The 20,426-nt window shown below is 45.6% G+C and overlaps 1 protein-coding gene across 1 annotated transcript in view; it reads right to left on the bottom strand.

The window, feature by feature from the left end:
• LOC138487718 (uncharacterized) overlaps window positions 1-10,937 on the bottom strand; it is a 67,936-nt gene extending 56,999 nt beyond the window's left edge. The window contains exon 1 of the mRNA XM_069614263.1: window positions 10,721-10,937. Within this exon, the coding sequence (XP_069470364.1) occupies window positions 10,721-10,889 (169 nt within the window). The 5' untranslated portion in view covers window positions 10,890-10,937. The remainder of the gene's footprint in view (window positions 1-10,720) is intronic.
• Between the last annotated feature and the right edge of the window lie 9,489 nt (window positions 10,938-20,426).

Below are 20,426 nucleotides of genomic sequence, written 5' to 3'. Positions count from 1 at the left end.
CTTCCCACTACTACCACCCTTCCTCTCACTACTACCACTCTTCTTCCTACTACTACCACCCTTCCTCTCACTACTACCACTCTTCTTTCCACTACCACCCTTCCTCTCACTACTATAACTCTTCTTTCCACTACTACCACCCTTCCTATCACTACTACCACTCTTCTTCCCACTACTACCACTCTTCCTCTCACTACTACCACTCTTCTTCCCACTACTACCACCCTTCCTAACACTACAACCACTCTTCTTCCCACTACTACCACTCTTCCTCTCACTATTACCACCCTTCTTCCCACTTCTACCACCCTTCCTCTCACTACTACCACTCTTCTTCCCACTACTACCACCCTTCCTCTCACTACTACCACTCTTCTTCCCACTACCACCCTTCCTCTCACTACTATAACTCTTCTTTCCACTACTACCACCCTTCCTATCACTACTACCACTCTTCTTCCCACTACTACCACTCTTCCTCTCACTACTACCACTCTTCTTCCCACTACTACCACCCTTCCTCTCACTACTACCATTCTTCTTCCCACTACTACCACCCTTCCTCTCACTACGACCACTCTACTTCCCACTACTACCACCCTTCCTCTCACTATGACCACTCTTCTCCCACTACTACCACTCTTCCTCTCACTACTACCACTGTTCTTCCCAGTATTACCACTCTTACTCTCACTACCACCACCATTCTTCCCACTACTACCACCCTTCCTCTCACTACTACCACTGTTCTTCCCACTACTACCACTCTTTCTCTCACTACTATAAGACTTCTTCCCTCTACTACCACCCTTCCTCTGACTACTACCACCCTTGCTCTCACTACTACCACTCTTCTTCCCACTACTACCAGGCTTCTTCTCACTACTAACACTCTTCTCCTCTCCCTCCCAGTAGGTTGCTTTTCATTTACTTACTAGGTAACTCTGCACTATGCTCATTCTGCATAGACAAGCAGACTCCCCCGATAGAACTTGCACTCCTGAAAAGTGACTTTGCACTACCGACACAAACCCTGATTCATGGAACCGTGCAAAGTGTATTTTTGCTGTGCAACGTCACTTTTCGTCAGCGCAAATTCAATTGCAACCAAATATTCCACGACTCGCGCCCATAGAGCGTTCCAGTTGAAGGACACGCACTAGCGGGGACTTATGCGTTTCTGTTATCTAAACACAGGGTTGGCTACACAGAAGAGAATATCGGTGCCTTCCGGAGGATGCAATGTTTAGTCTTAAAACATAGATTCTGTCCATATTGCATGGACAAGAGGGCACCAAAGGCAACGTAAATGCCTGCACTGGACCTGTCTAAATATCGGGGTTCCCCTACAATGCCACCATTGTCCTGAATATGCAGCCTTTTTGATATTCCATGGCAACGCACAGCCAATCAAACGAAACATGTCTTTCACCAATCCGCCTCCTATGATATAAAACAGATGAAACTCTACAGTTTGTCTATGCCTGGCTGCGGTGCAGGCGGGGTCTCGCACACCTGCCAATCATGTGAAGGTCTGATCACATGTAGGGCTGGAGAAGACATCAGCGATGCTAAGAACCTATGCAGGCCTAGCACCCCTACACTCTGGAGACTCGGGGGCCCCAGCTTCCCCACTGACATGTGTCTGTGTGTCAGAGGCAGGGAAGAAGCATTCACTTTGAGGGGATATGTATGCAGATCTGGCAGGGAAGAAGCATTCACTTTAAGGGGACATGTATGCATATCTGTTCTCCCTCGTGTGACATGTGTCTGTGTGTAGGAGGCAGGGAAGAAGCATTCACTTTGAGGGGACATATATGCATATTTGTTCTCCCTCGTGTGACATATGTCTGTGTGTCAGCGGCTGGGAAGAAGCATTCACTTTGAGGGGACATGTATGCAGATCTGTTCACCCTCGAGTGACATGTCCCTCTGTGTCAGCGGCAGGGAAGAAGCATTCACTTTGAGGGGACATGTATGCATATCTGTTCTCCCTCGTGTGACATGTGTCTGTGTGTAGGAGGCAGGGAAGAAGCATTCACTTTGAGGGGACATATATGCATATCTGTTCTCCCTCGTGTGACATATGTCTGTGTGTCAGCGGCTGGGAAGAAGCATTCACTTTGAGGGGACATGTATGCAGATCTGTTCACCCTCGAGTGACATGTCCCTCTGTGTCAGCGGCACGGAAGAAGCATTCACTTTGAGGGGACATGTATGCATATCTGTTCTCCCTCGTGTGACATATATGTCTGTGTGTCAGCGGCTGGGAAGAAGCATTCACTTTGAGGGGGCATGTATGCATATCTGTTCTCCCTCGTGTGACATGTGTCTTTGTGTCAGAGGCAGGGAAGAAGCATTCACTTTTGAGGGGACATGTATGCATATCTGTTCTCCATCGTGTGACATGTGTCTGTGTGTCAGCGGCAGGGAAGAAGCATTCACTTTTGAGGGGACATGTATGCAGATCTGTTCACCCTCGAGTGAGTTCCCAAGGCCGGACAAATTACAGTTCCTTCAAATTATCAAGATTTAACTCACCTGCCAATGCTCAGACAACATGTCTGAGGTGGGTGGGGACTGGAACCAAGAAAGCAATTCCTGAAAATAGCACTAATAGCAAGACGGAAATCCCATCTCTCTCCCTTTGAGGGAAAATTAGAACCCCATAAACTATTCCCCAATATAAAGATTGCTCAAGGGAGCAGTACCTGTTAATGCGTGTTATGCGACAACACGAATGATCAGGGTGAATAGAAGCATTGCGCAGGTGCGTCATTATACCCATCAGCCCCACCCTCGGGGGTCATAGAGGACAGGTAATGGCTCGCCAGCCCGAGCCCAAGGTTACCAGGCCCTTGACGAGGGCTCACGAATGTAACCGGCCCTGCACATGATCGATATTCCTCTGGGATCAGAAACCCATGCAAGTATTATTTTCTTTTTCATGCAAATAGACTCATCGAGTATCGTGTTCCCAATGTCGCTAAATCAAAAACGGGGAAGCAAGATGGCCGGCATGGAGTTAGCAAAGGGACGGTGGCATGGCCAGCAAGATGAGGGCCCAGGCGCGGGCAGGTAGCTGGGGAGAGGATCCACCTGGGGGTGCTAGATTCTGTGGGGAGCAGGGGGGAGAGGGGAAGCTGAGAGGTTTCCAGCGAGGCATGGAAATAAAATGCAGGCACCTGGGGAAGGTCCACAGGTGGCCAAGAGAAAACGGGCAGTAAGTGTTGGATTCCGCCTGCATTCTGGGCTACCTGATTGGCTAGGCAAGCTCCCCCCGTGTGTGAATAACAAATACCATATTTATTAAGTTTGCAGTGGTTGCATAAATACTTCTGGTGAATTTAAGTTATTTGTACTTTCACATTAGCTCGCATATTCGCATGTTTATCCTGCATGTATTCTGTGGGAAGTGCTTAGAAATACATGAATGCAACTCTTGTGAGACGTTAAGGCCCCGAGTCATGGAATGGTTTGCACGATTCAAAGTGACTTTGCCCTGGAGTGACTTTGCACTGCCGACACAAACCCTGATTCATGGAACTGTGGAAAGTGCATTTCTGCAGTGCAAAGTCAGTGCAACGTTCATTTTGTACTGCAACAATACACTGGGCCACGGTCTGTGAGTCAGGGTGTTGGTTGGCAGTGCAAAGTCACTTTGCACAGCGCTAAATATTCCATGAATCAGGCCCTCGGTCCATTATCTGAGTAAATCTGGTTACTTAAATGGAAAGAACAGAATGAAGGGAAAAGATGAATGTTTAGATGAATGAGATGTAGTATTTGAAAGACATGGCAGAGTGTGAATTCAATGCTAATCAGTATGGTCCATGATAAGGCATCCTTGGAGTCATAGACCAAGAAAAGTCTGGATGGCTGCAGTTGCCCATCTATGAAGTGGACTCTATCAAAGAGCCATTATCATCAGGTCAACGACTTGAGGCTATGGTCGTAATCAGCACATCCAATAGAGGGCAGCCAGCTCCAAGCCTGGACCCCACAGTCCTTGAAGGCCAATACATAGAAGATACATGAGACGCACATCAGCCTATCACCCCGACCCCTTGCACAGCAATCCCCAGCCTGCCCATCTCCTGCCAATATTCTCCCGAACCAACTTGCAAGTCATGCCCACATTTACTGAAAAAATGCCCCTTGAAATGCATAGCTCTAGCTTTGCAGTGCCTCTGAAATGTGAAGCCTGACATTGAAATGACACATGAATTCCCACATAGCCCCTCTATGCCCGATGGACAACCAAATGCTCATTACTATGCACCTAGATTTATGCCCACATTGCCATCGTGTTCTAGAGTGATGGCAAGATGTGCTGAGATAAACACATAGATGAGTGCCCACTTAACCATGGTGCTTTAGAAGAATCACAACATGTGCACTGATAAACGCATCATTGGATTCCCACTTTGCCATAGTGTCTTAGAGGAATGGCAACCTGTGCATGGATAAACACATCGATTGATGCCCACTTTACAATAGTGTTCTAGAGGAATGGCAACGCGCGCACATATAAACACATCGATTGATGCCCACTTTGCCATAGTGTTCTGGAGGAATGGCAACGCGTGCATGGATAAACACATCGATTGATACCCATTTTGCCATAGTGTTCTAGAGGAATGGCAGCCCGTGGACGGACAAACACATGGATTGATGCCCACTTTGCCATAGTGTTCTAGAGGAATGGCAATGCGTGCATGGAAAAACACATCGATTGATGCCCACTTTGGCATAGTGTTCTAGACGAATGGCAGTGCACTGATTGATGCCCACTTTGCCATAGTGGTCTAGAGGAATGGCAGCGCGAGCATGGGTAAACACATCGATTGATGCCCATTTTGCCATAGTGTTCTAGAGGAATGGCAGCACGTGCACGGATAAACACACAGATTGATGCCCACTTTGCCATAGTGTTCTAGAGGAATGGCAGCGCGTGCACGGATAAACACATCGATTTATGGCCACTTTGCCATAGTGTTCTAGAGGAATGACAGCACATGCACGGATAAACACATCAATTGATGCCCACTTTGCCAAAGTGTTCTAGAGGAATGGCAGCGTGTGCATGGATAAACACATCGATTCATGCCCACTTTGCCATAGTGGTCTAGAGGAATGGCAACGCATGCAAGGATAAACACATCAATTGATGCCCACTTTGCCATAGTGGTCTAGAGGAATGGCAGCGCGTGCATGGATAAACACATCGATTGATACCCATTTTGACATAATGTTCTAGAGGAATGGCTGCCCGTGCATGGATAACCACACTGATTGATACCCTCTTGGCCATAGTGTTCTAGAGGAATGGCAATGCGTGCACGGATAAATACATCGATTGATGCCCAGTTTGCCATAGTGTTCTAGAGGAATGGCAGTGCACCGACGGATGCCCACTTTGCCATAGTGGTCTAGAGGAATGGCAGCACGTGCATGGATAAACACATCGATTGATGCCCATTTTGCCATAGTGGTCTAGAGGAATGGCAGCCCGTGCACGGATAAACACACAGATTGATGCCCACTTTGCCATAGTGTTCTACAGGAATGGCAATGCGTGCACAGGAAACACATTGATTGATGCCCACTTTGCCATAGTGTTCTAGAGGAATGGCTGCTCATGCACGGATAAACACATCGATTGATTCCCACTTTGCCATAGTGGTCTAGAGGAATGGCAGCGCGTGCATGGATAAGCACATCGATTGATGCCCACTTTGCCATAGTTTTCTAGAGGAATGGCAGCCCATGCACGGATAAACATACCAATTGATGCCCACTTTGCCATAGTGTTCTAGAGGAATGGCATCGCGTGCACGTATTAACACACATATTGATGCCCACTTTGCCATAGTGTTCTAGAGGAATGCCAACGCATGCACGGATAAACACACGGATTGATGCCCACTTTGCCATAGTGTTCTAGAGGAATGGCAACACGTGCATGGATAAACACACAGGTTGATGCCCACTTAGCCACAGTGTTCTAGTGGAATGGCAACATGTGCATGGATAAACACATAGAAGAGTGTCCACTTAGCCATAGTATCCTAGAAGAATGGCAACATGCTCATAGATAAACATGTCTAGTGATGCCCATTTACCCACACTTTTCCAGTCTGATGGCAACACGTACAAGGATAACCACATTGATTGATGCCCACTTAGCCATAGTGTCCTAGAGGAATGGCAACATGCGCATAGATAAACACGACAAGTGATGCCCATTTAGCCACAGTGTTCCAGTGTGATGGCAACACATGCATGGATAAACACACTAATTGATGTCCACTTAGCCATAGTGTTCTAATGGAATGGAAACATGTGCATAGATAAACACATAGATGAGTGCCCGCTAAGCCATAGTGCCCTAGAAGAATGGCAACATGCGCATAGATAAACATGTCGAGTGATGCACATATAGACACAGTGTCCCAGTGTTGATGGCAACACGTGCATGGATAAACACACTGAGTGATGCCCACTTAGCCACAGTGTTCTAGTGGAATGGCAACACCTGCACGGATAAACACATAGATGCGTGCCCACTTAGCCATAGTGTCCTAGAAGAATGGCAATATGCGCATAGGTACACATATCGATTGATGCCCACTGAGCCACAGTGTTCTAGAGGAATGGCAACACGTGCACGGATAAACACACAGATTGATGCCCACTTAGCCACATTGTTCTAGTGGAATGGCAACACGTGCACGGATAAACACATAGATGAGTGCCCACTCAGCCATAGTGTCCTAGAAGAATGGCAATATGTGCATAGATACACATGTCGATTGATGCCCACCTAGCCACAGTGTTCTAGAGGAATAGCACATTGTGCATGGCTGGACACACATGTGCATACCCACTTTATCACTATGTTCCAGGAAGATGGCAGCATTTGAATGGATGAACACTTAGATATGGAATGCTCAGGTTTACGTGTTTCATTTGACCCCCCAACTGGTCACATTTCTTTTACTCAAATATTTTTTGAGTCTTTTCTTTTTACCCAAAAAGGTAGATGGTGGGTTGCGGGTCAGTCAATATTGTTTGGGTGGAGAGTGAAGAGTGGGCATGGGTGATAGCCGAGGGTCTCCACATGAATTCTGTGGTAAAAAGTTTGGAAAAAAATATTTAACAAAATTGTTGAGCACTTGAACTTTGGTTAAACTACATAGAATTGAATGCTCCACTGAATTGTGACTCCAAGTCATTCTCATCACCATTCCTCAAAGATATATCTTTCCTGGTTGGTCTCTTTTACTAAGGTACTCCAGACGTGGAACCCTTGCTCACTGTTCTGAGAGAGGCACAGCTCCACCTCATTGACGGGGCCCAACCAGGATGAAACACGTGTCTGGGGTTGCTGCTGGCACTCTTGTTCAGAAGTAGGGGAGTTGCTAGGTCTGGAAACGACCCGGGGCTAAGCTGATGTCGGAACTGTTGGGACTGGGGGCTAGCTAGTCTTTTGGCTGTAGCTCCTGGGATTCTATCCGGGGCTACAACAAAAAGATCAGGGGCTGTAGCCCCCTTAGCCCTCCCTAGCAATGCTCCTGTTCAGAAGAGAATTGCCTGGCATTTCAGTGCTGGACTGCCCTTGGGCAGGACAAAGACTGATATGGTGTGAATATTTTTCTTCTGTGAAGGGATGGTGAGCTGAAGAATCTGGTTGAGACTTGAACCCAGGATATAGGCCAGCAGAGAGACACTCCCAGAACCCCCCTTACTTATACATATTAACTATCTTTGGGTTTTCACCGTAAATTCCTAGAATAATTCAGATGTGGAACCCTTGATAACTGTTCTTAGAGAGACACAGCTGCACCTCACTGACGAGGCCCAACCATGCTGAAACACGTGTCTGGGGTTGCTGTTGGTACTCTTGTTCAGAAGAGAATTGCCTGACATTTCGGCGCTGGACTGCCCTTGGGCAGAAAAAAGACTGATACGTTGTGGATATTTCTCTTCTGTGAAGGGATGGTGAGTGAAAAATCTGGTTGAAACTTGAACCCGGGATATAGGACGGTTGAGAGACACTCCCAGAAGCCCCCTTTCTTGTGCATATTAAGTAGCTTTGGGTTTTCACCCTAAGTTACTAGGGTAATCCAGACGTGGACTCCTTGCTCACTGTTCTTAGAAAGGCACAGCTGCACCTCACTGACGAGGCACAACCAGGCTGAAACACGTGTCTGGGGTTGCTGTTGGTACTCTTGTTCAGAAGAGAATTGCCTGGCATTTTGGTTCTGGACTGCCGTTGGGCAGGACAAAGACTGATATGTTGTGGTTATTTCTCTTCTGTGAAGGGATGGTGAGCTAAAGAATCTGGTTGAGACTTGAACCCGGTATATAGGCTGGCAGAGAGACACTCCCAGAACCCCCCTTACTTATGCATATTAAGTAGCTTTGGGTTTTCACCCGAGTTACTAGTGTAATCCAGACGTGGAACCCTTGCTCACTGTTCTTAGAGAGGCACAGCTGCACCTCACTGACGAGGCACAACCAGGCTGAAACACGTGTCTGGGGTTGCTGTCGGTACTCTTGTTCAGAAGAGAATTGCCTGGCATTTTGGTGCTGGACTGCCGTTGGGCAGGACAAAGACTGATATGTTGTGGTTATTTCTCTTCTGTGAAGGGATGGTGAGCTAAAGAATCTGGTTGAGACTTGAACCCGGGATATAGGCTGGCAGAGAGACACTCCCAGAACCCCCCTTACTTATGCATATTAAGTAGCTTTGGGTTTTCACCCGAGTTACTAGGGTAATCCAGACGTGGAACCCTTGCTCACTGTTCTTAGAGAAGCACAGCTCCACCTCACTGACGATGCCCAATCGGGCTGAACAACGTGTCTGGGGTTGCTGTTGGTACTCTTGTTCAGAGGAGAATTGCCTGCCAGGACAGAGACTGATATGTAGTGGACATTTCTCTTCTGTGAAAGGGGTGGTGAGCTGATGAATCTGGTTGAGACTCTAACCTGGGATATATGCTGGTAGATAGACACTTCCAGAACCCCCCCTTACTTATGCATGGGTCTCTCTTCGCAACCTGGGCTAGGACCATTATCAACTCTCCTATACTCTACTACGAAGCCCCTTTCCACTAACCTCCTTTAGTCGCAACAGAACGACTCTTGAAGACGACGAGCCAGGGTTCCACCCTGTCGAACGGCTTACTCGCTTTATACTCAATTCCCTCAGCCCACTGTGGCTCCTCAGAGCTTGCTTTCTGTTCACTTTGCAGCCAGTATCTACGCCTTCTCCAAATCCCCATTGTCCCACTGGCCAACTGCTTTAGTCCTGGTGAAAACTATTACACTTTATATATCAGTCTGTAAACTGTGACAATCTGCCTTTGTGTTAACTGTAATTGCCACGGTCGATTGTTACTCTCGAACACCGTAATTGGAAACTATTTCACAGCTCTTTGAAAGCCGGTGCTTGCTTCCATTCGCAAAAACATAAATAAATCAACAAACAAACAAATAGATCCCAGAGACATGTTAAGTGCAAGGACCTACGCATTGGACGCATGGACATGTTTCCATCAGCAGACGCCGAGGGTACGTGGTCAGGGCCAGTCATCGAGGCCGCTTTCCAATTGTGCTTTTAGTCAAGTGCTCATGGCACGTTACCTGTAATGTCCTCATTGTTTGCCCATATGCTACAGAGTAACGGGAATGTACTTTACTCTTTGTAAAGCACTGTTTATTGTTCAGAATGAAACGTCAGAGCCCTTCTGTGCCAGGTGACTGGTCATTTTGGCTGCTTACTATTCGGCACTTTTGTACCCTGGATTCAGCCTCAACATGCTTCTTTTTTCTTTTTGGGGGGTGGCTGCAGAACACTTTTAAAAGGTGGTTCACGAGTGAGGCCAGGAATGATCACACACATTATTTACAACCCTTCGCATTATCAGGTGCGAGTTTGTTTACCGGACTCTCGCCTCTGTAACTCTTCTGCTGTGTACATCTGCTCCCAAATATCGAGAAAAAAGGGCAAGCACTAGGGGTGAGTGTGGCGAAGTCAGTGGGACTGGGACTCAAACAGGGGACCTTCTCGGGGTGATGTGCAGTAACTTCAGTCCCCAGCATATCAAGCAGATCTCTTTCACTATCTCAGCAGGACATTGGTTGCGTCCACATAGCTGCAGCAGGTACATTAACCCATTGTGTTGCCATCTTCTCTCCTTCCCCTGAGACCAGGAGGCTGCATATGTGCCAAACGATTGGCAAAACGTTATCACAGGTGAGGTACCTGCGCCCCTTTCCCCGAGTGAGGCCTTCTACCTGAAACTTCCACAATTCGGGAGAATGAAAGTCCTTCCAAGCCAGTGCCTGGCTACGCCAATGACTGGCTAGATGTGACGTCAGCTGTAAGGGACCTGCCTTTAAATATCTGCACTGTACACGGCTCATTACAGAAACTTTCCACGGCTGTAGGTGCATTTAAAAAAAATGTATGAGCACTACAGCAAATACGGTGCTACCGCAAAAATACCTTGAAAGCATTTTTGCACAAGGGCAACGTTTGTTTGTCCTAGTGATAAAACACAATATAAAAAAATGGGTACATGGGCAAACTTTCGCTGGTGTTAAAATGATGCTAAGTTGCACTTGCCCCTGTATAAGGCAGGCAGGCAGTCTAATGATTTGCCTTTTTTAGGGATAATTTATTTTTGGGAATGAAGCAGAACCTCCTTACCGTTGTAGGTTGTGTTTGCGGCGTAGCCTAGCCGCGCCGCCCTCAGCGAGAAGGAGCCGTTGCCCGGGCTGATATCCGGCATGCCGCATGGATCCGGGAGAAAGTAGGCCGGAGTAACCAGAGCACCGACCACAAGCAGGAGTGCGGATGTGCACGGTGCGCGTGCCATTGTGATGTGAGCCTTCCGCCTCCAGGTAACACCTTACAAATGCCACCCGTGGCACCCGGGTGACACAGGAGATGCTGGGCTGCACAGATGCAGCCTTGCTCTACCAACCAAATCCCAGGAAAAAAGAACATGGGCCTATTCACAGCGTATCAGATTTTACATGTTCTCGCCGTTGCTTGGACACCTTCACTGTCAACAATGTAAGGCATATTTCAATATGATCTTGACCTGTATAAAGGGTGAGTGTTCTGTTTTCATTTCTTTTCACATTTATTGGCTTTTAAAAATCATTGCTGCTCTTCAGCATTGGTGCCACTCAGATTTGATTATCAATGCTAAAGCAAGTGCTAAGGAGCTAAAGCGGAATTCTAGGCACTTGCTGCTGAGTTGGGGTGAGCAGAATCTTCATCCATAAAGCGAAAAGTGTGCAATCCGCACTCACATCGTCTCCTGCCTGTTCTGAGAAATCCGCATTATGGTTCCGCCGCCACTAAACTTTCACCCGGTTTTGTGCGTTTTTGCATGGAGTGTGGTGTTTTGTTCCCATGTAGTTTCGTATAGCACGGCAAGAAACTTCGCAATGATCTTTTTTTTTTAACCCATACTACTTTTGTGCAGCGACACGAGAAACTTTGTGCAGGATTTTCCGAACCGTGCTAGTTTTGCACGGTGCATGGTTTTTCGATTCGCAATAGGCAGGCACAGCTAATTCCATCCGTACTAGGTTTACTACACAAGGCACTTTGTGCCGTTTTTATTTCAATGCTTACTAGATACGTGCAGCGGCACGAGAAACTTTGTTCTGGTCTTTTGTGATCCATGGTAGTTTCATGCAGCGGCACAAGAAACGTTGTGTGGTTTTTCATTATCCATGCTAGTTGTGTGACAAGGCAAACTTTGCACAGGTTTATTTGAGATCCGTACTAGTTTTGCATTATGGCACGAGAAACGTGCATTTTTCGAACCGTGCTAGGTACGCGCAGCTGCACAAGAAACTTGGTGCAGCTTTTTGTTTTATTCATGCTAGTTTCACGCAGTGGCACAAGAAACTTTGCACATCCTTTTTTTCAATTCATGCTAGGTTCGAACCGCACAGTGGCACAAGAAACCTTGTGGCACTCTTTTCGATACACAGGGGTGGCCGAACGGTGGATTGCAGTGAAACAGATCAACACCGTTCAGATTTCACGGAATTGAACAATTTCACAAAGCTCTACTGCGGAAAGCTGTGCACAACCTTCAGGTCACAGGTTTGAGTCCTGGCTGGCTCACTCTTTCATCACTCATGGGGTGGTAAAATAAACACCTATGAGTTGGAAAAAAAATAACATATGTTATTTTTGGTGCAGTACAAGGAGACCAAGCACCCACAAGTTTCTCAGGACCCACAAGGTCAGTGCTACTCTCCCGTGAGAAAAAGAGATGACTTTTTTAGAGTCTACATTTAAGTTGCACCCATCACCTAGTGAATCCCCCACCTAGGAACATGTTTTTAACCATTTCTAAACACTACAAATATATGTGTTCCTCCCTCAGAGCGACACAATCCGAGGGCAGGAAGAAGGCGCACTCACCAAGAGCCGAAACGTCAATCGACTAAGCACCTATGCTGCTGAAGAGGCCACGACACAACTAGTGCTCACCACCCTGACGCAGACCCAAGGATTGGTCACTTTTGTGTGTTACTTAAGCTATGTTAGGTTTAAAACAAGGACACACACGTAGTCCTAGAATCATCGTGGCACAGAATCACGATTCAGAGCATGCTTCAAATAGATGCCTAGCCATTTAGACAATAGGGTTGTTGCACTATGTTCCAAAGTGATAATAGTGCACAAAATCTACCGTCTTCAGATTGAACTGACGGTTTCCACATTTTATAGGGTTTTGTCTTTTTTGCACTGATCATTTTGTGTTGATGTGTTTGGATCTGTTTTGATTGTCTGTGCATGTATGTATTTTATGAAGAAACAATACGATTTCTGTGCATTTAAAGCACTGTGCATGTGAGAAAAAGAAATGAGTATGAACACAAGTAACACAACAGCCAATTAGAGGAAGCTGTCTAGATCAAAACAGACGGTACTTGCATATGTTTGTAGTCTAATCTTGCAAACTTAAAAACAGCCTTGTGGTTGTGTATCTAGAGCAGATTGTTCCAAGCTACTAAATTCTACAAATAGTTTCAACATTCATGAACTATGTTATGTTGTAAATGATAAGTGGCAGGACACCTCCTTGTTTCGTACAAGGAGAATAAGGCATTTCTGAAGTACCCCAATATTATCCGTTGTTTGTGGTGGGAAATCTTAATCCTAGCTAAATTCTTCCCGCACCAAACTGCAGGTATCTCTCTGGCACTGTGCAATTCTATTGAGTTGCATTTTTTTAAAATGTTTTTTTGTTTGTTAAAGTGCTATATTGGTTTGAATGTTCCAACCTTTAACACTATATTAATCATGTGCAAGAGCACACATTAAAAGAACGTCCCTAAAATACTTACATTTCCACAAATAGATTTAAATGCATTTGGAGATACCTTTAAAATAATCTATCAAATACCATATTTCATGAATAACAATCCCTGATCATAATCCATTCTATCCAAGTTTAAAATGTTGATATCTGCATTGTATACTGGCATACAGCATTAATTGCTAAAATGAATATCATGTAGATATTCATCAGACAGTAGAACCCTTCAAAGTTGCCCTATCAAGCAGCACTTATCTATTGTCCCTCATTTAATGGTCTCTATGTTTTTTATAAACTCCGTTCAGATGTAAAAGGCTGATATCCGGATAACTAAAGATTCTGCTCCATAGCTGGTCCAAGCGGAATTCCGTGGTACTATACAAAAATGTACCATAACTCGAGTTGTAACTCTCTAACAGCCTACTACACTGAGGGAGGGCATTTCTGCTGGTTTCCATAGCACATCCACACAAATGACAGAGTCTTTCATCTTTCTTTGTGCCCTTCCAACCTCCACTGTGATCTAGGGTGGGGAGTATATTAAGATGCAGATAGCTAAGAAAGCGCCTTTCCTCGTTAGTGCCGGGCTCAGATAGGTATGAACAAGGAACTCCCGGTTGGAACCCCTGAGTAGCGTATTATTTATGTATTTATTTATTTACATTTTTATAACGCACCACATGCACGTAGGCCTCAGGGCGCACACAAGACAAAAACAGGAAACGGACAAACAGAAAAAGGATGGAACTGGACAGGACGATGTCAGTGCAGATGAGGGGGGAGGAATTCAGTCCAGTGGGCCTTTGAAAAGAAAGGACTTAAGCCTTTTTTTAAAGTCATTTGTGGTTTTAATCTCTCTTAGGTCGAGTGGGAGAGTGTTTTAGGTTGCAGGAACACACAAATCGAAATTAGCACCCCCAAATCCGTCCAGCCTGAATCAGGGCTGGAGGAGTCTGTGTTGATCCTGGGACCTGAGAGTGCGGGTTGGCTGGTAGCCTCTAGCTTGTCAGTGAGGTATGTTGGAGCCACGCAGATCCAGCACTTGTGTGTCAAACTCAAGATGTTGTGGGTAATGCAGTGTTTCACAGGCAGCCAGTGCAGCTCCCTCCTGGCAGTGGTAATATGATCACACATAGTGAGGCCAAAAGTGTCTCACACTGCCCCGTTTTGGGTTACTTGCAGCGCTGAAATATTTGTTTGTGAAGTACCAATCAACAGGGTGATGCAATAATCCAGTCGAGAATTCACCAGGCCTGAGGCCAAAATAGAGTTAATCCTGGGAGAGATAAATGGGCGAATGTGGTTTAGTAATTTATTAATGATGCCGCAAGAGGTCCGAATATGAGCAACATGCTGCTTCATTGTCAACTTGGCGTCCAGAATGACGCCCAAAGTCTTTATACCCACAGCCACAGAGATGGTGCTATCTGCAATGTTAATGCTTTTATAGTCGGGAGCACGTTTTTTTCAGCTTAGGCCCAGAGGCAATGATCAGATGCTCCATCTTGTCAGTGTTCAGGACAAGAGAGTCGGCTGGCATCCTAGCTTGGGTGGTGAATAGATGATATTAACAGCCAAAGTGTCCTGTGAATGAATGACGAAAGCTTCATGACGATCTTGGTAGTTGGTTTAAACTATATGTGCACTCGATGTGCACACCATCCGCCCTAATTGTGTGAATACTGCATTAATAGGGATCCATTTACCCCTATTGCCTCGGCACAATCTGAAAGTGCAGGCGAGGTTCGGCAATCCTTTGCCCACAGTTTGCTTTATTTGAAAATAGCGCCTCCAAAATGGCCGCTATGTTTATTACTGCATTGAGCAGCTCGAGCCTCTGTTGCCGCAAAGCCTGATTGGCTGGCCTGCCCCTGAAGAGCCAACCACAGTCTCCGGCAGGCGGAAGCCAGCCTCCCACTCCTAATGCCTGCCCTCACAAGGCCTGTCGATGTCTGTCTATTGCCTGAACTGCCTACTGCCAGACCCCCTGCACGATTCCACCAAGCCTTCAACTGAGATATAACAAAGGTACTGTACTTACCCCATTTTCTGAGCCTCGCCATTCATCTTGGTGATGTTTACACTGCATGAACTCCCTTGCATTCCAGATAATGCACATATGTGGACACTGGCCATCACGACTGCATTGCTGACTCTGCCACTAGCCTTCATGCACAAATGTAGGTGAACTTTCATTGCTTTGTTAGCTTCATGCATTTTTAGCCTACCCATATGCACCACCATAGCGCATGGGCCCGATGCCTTCAGTAGCCACCCAAACCCCTCGTGACAATTGCATTTCGAACCTGCCTGCACTGCCTTTGATTCCTGAGTTTTGCACCTAGTTTTGCACCTGCCAGCACCCCATTGCCAGTGTTTGTTGCACTTTGCTCCTGCCTGTACGGCCTTTGATTTCTAAGTATTGCACCTAGCTGCACCCCCCTTTGACTGCCTATTCTGCCATTGTTTGTTGCACTATACTGCCTGTACTGCCTTCGATTGCTGATTTTTGCACCTAGCTACACCCCTCCAGACTGCAGCCCCCAACATCCAGCTGCATTGCCAACCAATCACAGCCCTCTATCTCTGCTCACCATGAGTCACCCGCAAGCAACCAGCCCACCAGCCGCCCCCCACCTTCCCCTCCAACATTCCCCCCACTTACTTTCTACCCTCCTTCTTCACTAAAAGCAACATCACAGCCACATATCCTCCACCCACCATAACATCATACACTAGACCCACTAACATCAGGAACCAACTCCTGGGACTCCGCTCCAGACACCTGAGCATCACCCACCAAGCACCACCCAACTCACCCAAAACCACAGAAACGTCCACCCTCACGGCCAAACCATCCTTACCCACAACAGTCTTGGCGCACCCCAACACCAGCTCACCGGCACCACACAACACCACCCCTCCTCATCCCAGACCCTACAGTGTGCCCTTATCAATGCTTGATCCATCCCTGCTCATGCCACTGAAATTCACGAACTTCTTATCAACTTGGACCTCGACATCCTAGCCATCACGGAGACCTGGCTTCATAGCGCCGCCGGGCCAGCCCTCACCCTTGCCATCCCACAGGTCTACTCCATCATCAGGCAAGACGGCCTCTCTTCAGTAGGAGGTGGGGTAGCACTCATCCTGATAGATCATCTAGAGGCCAGACAAATTACATCTATCTTGGGTGACACCATAGATTCCCTTGCTATAAAAATCACCCTCTCCCCCAACTCCACCATCACCATCAACCTTGTCTATCACCCACCTGGCTCACTATTGAAGTTCCATGAGAATCTCCTACATCGCCTAACAGAAAACCTAAAACTCACCTCCAAAAGCATCCTTTTAGGTGAACTTAACCTAGGCTACAACGACAAAAAGGATAAGCCAGCCAAATCTCTCTCATTAGCCCTAAAAGAACGAGGCTTTGACCAAAAGATAACCTCACCCACACATAACAAAGGCTGCATCCTTGACTGGATAGTAGAACACAACTGCCACATCGACATTAGCTCCATCACCCCGACTCCTTGGTCAGACCACCACATCATTCACTTCCTCATCCCCGCCGCAACTAAGACCAAAAAGCTTAACCCTATCCCCCCAGCCCTGGCAAGATGCAACAAAAATCGTACCAAAGATAAGATCATACCACACCTCAGCGCCCTCACAACTGACCTTAAGTCCTCTGACCCGTCAGTGTTAGCAGATATCTATAAGAGCACCATAAGCACTGCCATAGACACCATTGCCCCATTACAGAACAAAAAAGCCAAAACAGTGAAAAACTCAAACACCTTGATCTCCTCTGAACTTAAAGAACTCCACTCTCAGAAAAGAAAAGCACTGAACACCTGGCAGAAATCACCTTCCCCAGCCACCCTATCCTCCTACAAAAAAATCACCTCTCAATACAAAAAACCATAATCATAGCCAAGTCAGCTTCCTACAATGAAATAATTGCTAACGCAAGCTCAGAATCCAAAGAACGCACCACACCAGCTACCAAATCACAAGATATTGTTAAAGACCAAACCTGGTGTAACTCCATACAATCTGCCCTATTGAACAAAATCAAACTCCTACAAGCTAAAATCAAGGAGCACCACAAAAACCTATCGCAGCCCCTCGAACCAACTGTTAGACAGAATCCTGTGCAGTGCCCTTAGGGACCACTACACACAATTAAGACCACAGGTGGTGATAGAAGTTTTACCTCTGGTACAAGCCTGTACTACTATGTCATAGTGGTAGCAGTGGTGGAGCAAGGCTATACTATAAGAGCAATATATGACCACTTTTTTGTTAGGGGCTTGTGGGATGTGGCCTAAAGTATATAGACAAAACAAGGGGGGTTCCCAGACCAAGCTACCTATTGTTGTCATCATATGGGTTGGAGATTCAAACTAGTATGAGGAAATTGTAAATTCAAGTCTTGTGTGTGAACATATATCACAAGCTATGAGTGAGAAGCCGGTGTTAGAAAAATATATTCAATTTATTATTCAGATACAAAATAGTAAGGACATCTAGGTCCGATGCTTAAAAGAGAGACAGAGATGACTCTGTTTCCAGCCTTAGGTGTCTGAACACTCGAGATGATAATTGTCAACTGTTGTACCCGGACAGCTGTTGGTCCGACTAAGGCTTTCGTCAGGACACTCAAAGGACACCTGTTGTTTGGATGTCGTATTTTCAAAAGAAGGATGCTTTATATTTGACAGTGTATCTAAACCAAAAACAGAAGAATACAAACTATTATCCATCGGCTAAAAAGCTGCTTATCAGTGTAGCATTACCTCATTATTCATGATATTTCCAACCTCGATAATGATTTTTAATGTGCAACCAAGTATAATGTTAATTCATAGTATGTATACCATTTACTCATGTTTCTCTGATATTTCTGCTTATATCATTCTTTTTGGACTCAATTATTGGTCTTTCAGTGCTGATATAGCATACACATTCATGCATGCTTATATATGCTTAGTACAGATTGATTATTAGTAGAGCAAGTACACAATAACCCCATATTGGTATTTTCTAATTGTGCCGGCTGGGGTATGTTACCCACTGTGTATATAACTACCTTGTCAGTATCTTTAGAAAAAGCCAAAACGAATTCAAGACGTATGTATCATCAATAGATGTAACTCACTCACAGTGAGTCTGGGCATTGTGGTACTGCATTTTCATTTATGCATGAGTCACTCTACATAGGGAAAAACCAGAAAGGTTAATCACCATTCGTAATCTATGTAAACCTCGGCACTCAAAAAAAGGTTAGAAGGATGTATAATCATACCTTCAAAGTTCAGGGAGCTCCGCGCTACTGTGGTATCGCTGTGTGTAATTTACTACCGGCGAGGAGAGACTTGATATTATCGCGTGCCCAAGACGAAAAGATGCCGTTGCTTGGCGCTGATCATTTACACGCACTCTATCAAAGATAAGAAACCTACCATTAGATTTAAGACCCACCCTAATGTGCCAAAATGCGCTTCCGAAAGGGTGTCCTGAGTAATAGCAATTTGTCAGGCACTTACTTGTGAGGAAGGAGTACTCCGGCATATCGGCTTCTGTGTACGAATGCGGGCTGTTCCCGTTAGGTCGTATGATGTTGCTAATATGGCCGGCGTAAGACGTAACAGTGTCATCGCGTAGTTAGAGTCCAACACGGACTCATCCTGTTTACATGGTAGCCATTTTGGAGTGTCAGGACGCTTCTTTAGACGTATAGATGTGTATATCTGTGTATCTAGGGCAACCCGATTAGCGCACCGAAGTGGACAAATTAATGGGGCACATATAAAAGAAGACTATATGATGTTAGATTACATAATACGATTTTAAGAGGCACGTGTGTAATGTAAAAAACGTAATCACATGGCTGGGCAGCCGCTGATGCAAATGTACACCCATATTCTTAGACAGGGAGTCTAATGGTAAATTATTATAATGGGGCCCCAGGGTCGGCGCCTGTAAGTAGTCATATGACATAACGGGAACAGCCCACATTCGTACACAGACGCCGATATGCTGGAGCACTCCTTCCTCACAAGTAAGTGCCTGACAAATTGCTATTACTCAGGACACCCTTTCGGAAGCGCATTTTGGCACATTAGGGTGGGTCTTAAATCAAATGGTAGGTTTCTTATCTTTGATAGAGTGCATGTAAACGATCAGCGCCAAACAACGGCATCTTTTCGTCTTGGGCACGCGATAATATCAAGTCTCTCCTCGCCGGTAGTAAATTACACACAGCGATACCACAGTAGCGCGGAGCTCCCTGCACTTTGAAGGTATGATTATGCATCCTTCTAACCTGTTTTTGAGTGCCGAGGTTTACATAGATAACGAATGGTGATTAACCTTTCTGGTTTATCCCTATGTAGAGTGACTCATGCATAAATGAAAATGCAGTACCACGATGCCCAGACTCACTGTGAGTGAGTTACATCTGTTGATGATACATATGTCTTGAATTCGTTTTGGCTTTTTCTAAAGATACTGACAAGGTAGTTATATACACAGTGGGTAACATACCCCAGCCGGCACAATTAGAAAATACCAATATGGGGTTTTTGTGTACTTTCTCTACTAATAATCAATCTGTACTAAGGATATATAAGCATGCATGAATGCATGAATGTGTATGCTATACCAGCACTGAAAGACCAATAATTGAGTCCAAAAAGAATGATATAAGCAGAAATATCAGAGAAACATGAGTAAATGGTATACATACTATGAATTAACATTATACTTGGTTGCACATTAAAAATCATTATTGAGGTTGGAAATATCATGAATAATGAGGTAATGCTAGACTGATAAGCAGCTTTTTAGCCGATGGATAATAGTTTGTATTCTTCTGTTTTTGGTTTAGATACACTGTCAAATATAAAGCATCCTTCTTTTGAAAATACGACATCCAAACAACAGGTGTCCTTTGTGTGTCCTGACGAAAGCCTTAGTCGGACAATCAGCTGTCCGGGTACAACAGTTGACACTTACCATCTCGACCAATGGTGGAGCAGCCAGGCTTAT

This window comes from Ambystoma mexicanum, chromosome 9 (genome assembly GCF_040938575.1).
Source record: "Ambystoma mexicanum isolate Mex_15411 chromosome 9, UKY_AmexF1_1, whole genome shotgun sequence".
Taxonomy (NCBI): Eukaryota; Metazoa; Chordata; class Amphibia; order Caudata; family Ambystomatidae; genus Ambystoma; species Ambystoma mexicanum.
The sequence above is the reverse complement of the archived record's forward strand: the minus strand, read 5'-3'. Positions and strand labels throughout refer to the sequence as shown.